The following is a 1,483-nucleotide window of genomic DNA, read 5'->3' as shown; positions in this document are numbered from 1 at the left end:
ATTCTTTCCAAAAATAGTTTTATAGGAAAAGAATTATTGAATGATTTTTCAGGTGATGATTTCGTTGCACCGCCATACTGATGATAATATTAAAAACCTGGACAATTCAATAATTCAACACATTTCAAACACTGCAGCCAGATGAAGAACACCTAAATTATATTGATAGTGTGTAAGAGGAAAACAAAATTAGTAGCTGAACACTTTCATGGGAAATAGCATCTAAGAGAACAGAGGAAAAGAGGATGAGTCCATGGAGCTGGGAAACGGCACCAGGGTGAAAGAATTTATTTTCCTCGGCCTGACCCAGAATCAAGAACTGAGCTTGGTCTTATTTCTCTTCCTCCTTTTGGTGTACGTCACCACTCTGCTGGGAAACCTCCTCATCATGGTCACGGTGACCCGGGACTCTCGCCTTCACACCCCCATGTACTTTTTGCTCCGGAATTTGTCTGTTGCCGACATCTGCTTTTCTTCCATCACAGCCCCCAAGGTCCTGGCGGACCTTCTGGTCCAGAGAAAGGCCATCTCCTTCAATGGCTGCTTCACCCAGATGTTTTTCTTCCATCTTATTGGAGGGGTGGATGTAGCTTCTTTGTCACTGATGGCCTTTGACCGCTACGTGGCCATCACTAAGCCCCTGCACTACGTGACCATCATGAGTCGGGGGCGGTGCACTGCCCTCATCATGGCCTCCTGGGCAGGGGGCTTTGTCCACTCCATCGTGCAGATCTCCCTGTTGCTCCCACTCCCCTTCTGTGGACCCAACGTCCTGGACACTTTCTACTGCGACGTCCCCCAGGTGCTCACACTCGCCTGCACTGACATCTTTATCCTTGAGCTCCTGATGATTTCCAACAGCGGACTGCTCACCACCCTGTGGTTCGTCTTCCTCCTTGTATCGTATATGGTCATATTATTATTAATAAGGTCTCAGGCTGGGGAGGGCAGGGGGAAAGCCATCTCCACCTGCACCGCCCACATCACGGTGGTCACCCTGCACTTCGTGCCCTGCATCTACGTCTACGCCCGCCCCTTCTCCACCCTCCCCACTGATAAGGCCGTCTCTGTGACCTTCACTGTCATCTCCCCTCTGCTGAACCCCTTGATCTACACCCTGAGGAACCAGGAGATGAAGGCAGCCATGCGGAGACTGAGGGGAAGACTTGGGCCTTCTGACAAGGAATAGAAAATCTCCCAACTCCTCAGTACCAAAGAGTCCTTCTGTTATTTTCCTCATAGATTCTTATTCATATACTCAAATACATTGTCCAAGAACCCAGTGCCCTTACTAAGTAATCCTTTCTTTTCCTATTTAAGTCAATAGGTTACTGATAGCTCAAGCTTCTGGTCAGAAAAGTACTCAGACATCTTGATGGGCTAGATCACTGATGCTCTTCTATACACTACCTACATTTCATTTTGTAATATTTATACCCACGGCTTCAAATTTTGAAAATGTTGCTTATAAAATTAAATATTT

The 1,483-nt window shown here is 46.9% G+C and overlaps 1 protein-coding gene across 1 annotated transcript; it reads left to right on the top strand.

The window, feature by feature from the left end:
* The first annotated feature begins 253 nt into the window (after positions 1 to 253).
* LOC113904609 (olfactory receptor 4D11-like) lies at positions 254 to 1,189 on the top strand. The gene has a single exon (XM_027561738.1). It carries the CDS (start codon positions 254 to 256, stop codon positions 1,187 to 1,189), a length of 936 nt encoding a protein of 311 aa, XP_027417539.1.
* Positions 1,190 to 1,483: the final 294 nt, after the last annotated feature.

Source organism: Bos indicus x Bos taurus, chromosome 15, assembly GCF_003369695.1.
Source record: "Bos indicus x Bos taurus breed Angus x Brahman F1 hybrid chromosome 15, Bos_hybrid_MaternalHap_v2.0, whole genome shotgun sequence".
NCBI lineage: Eukaryota > Metazoa > Chordata > Mammalia > Artiodactyla > Bovidae > Bos > Bos indicus x Bos taurus.
The sequence above is the reverse complement of the archived record's forward strand: the minus strand, read 5'-3'. Positions and strand labels throughout refer to the sequence as shown.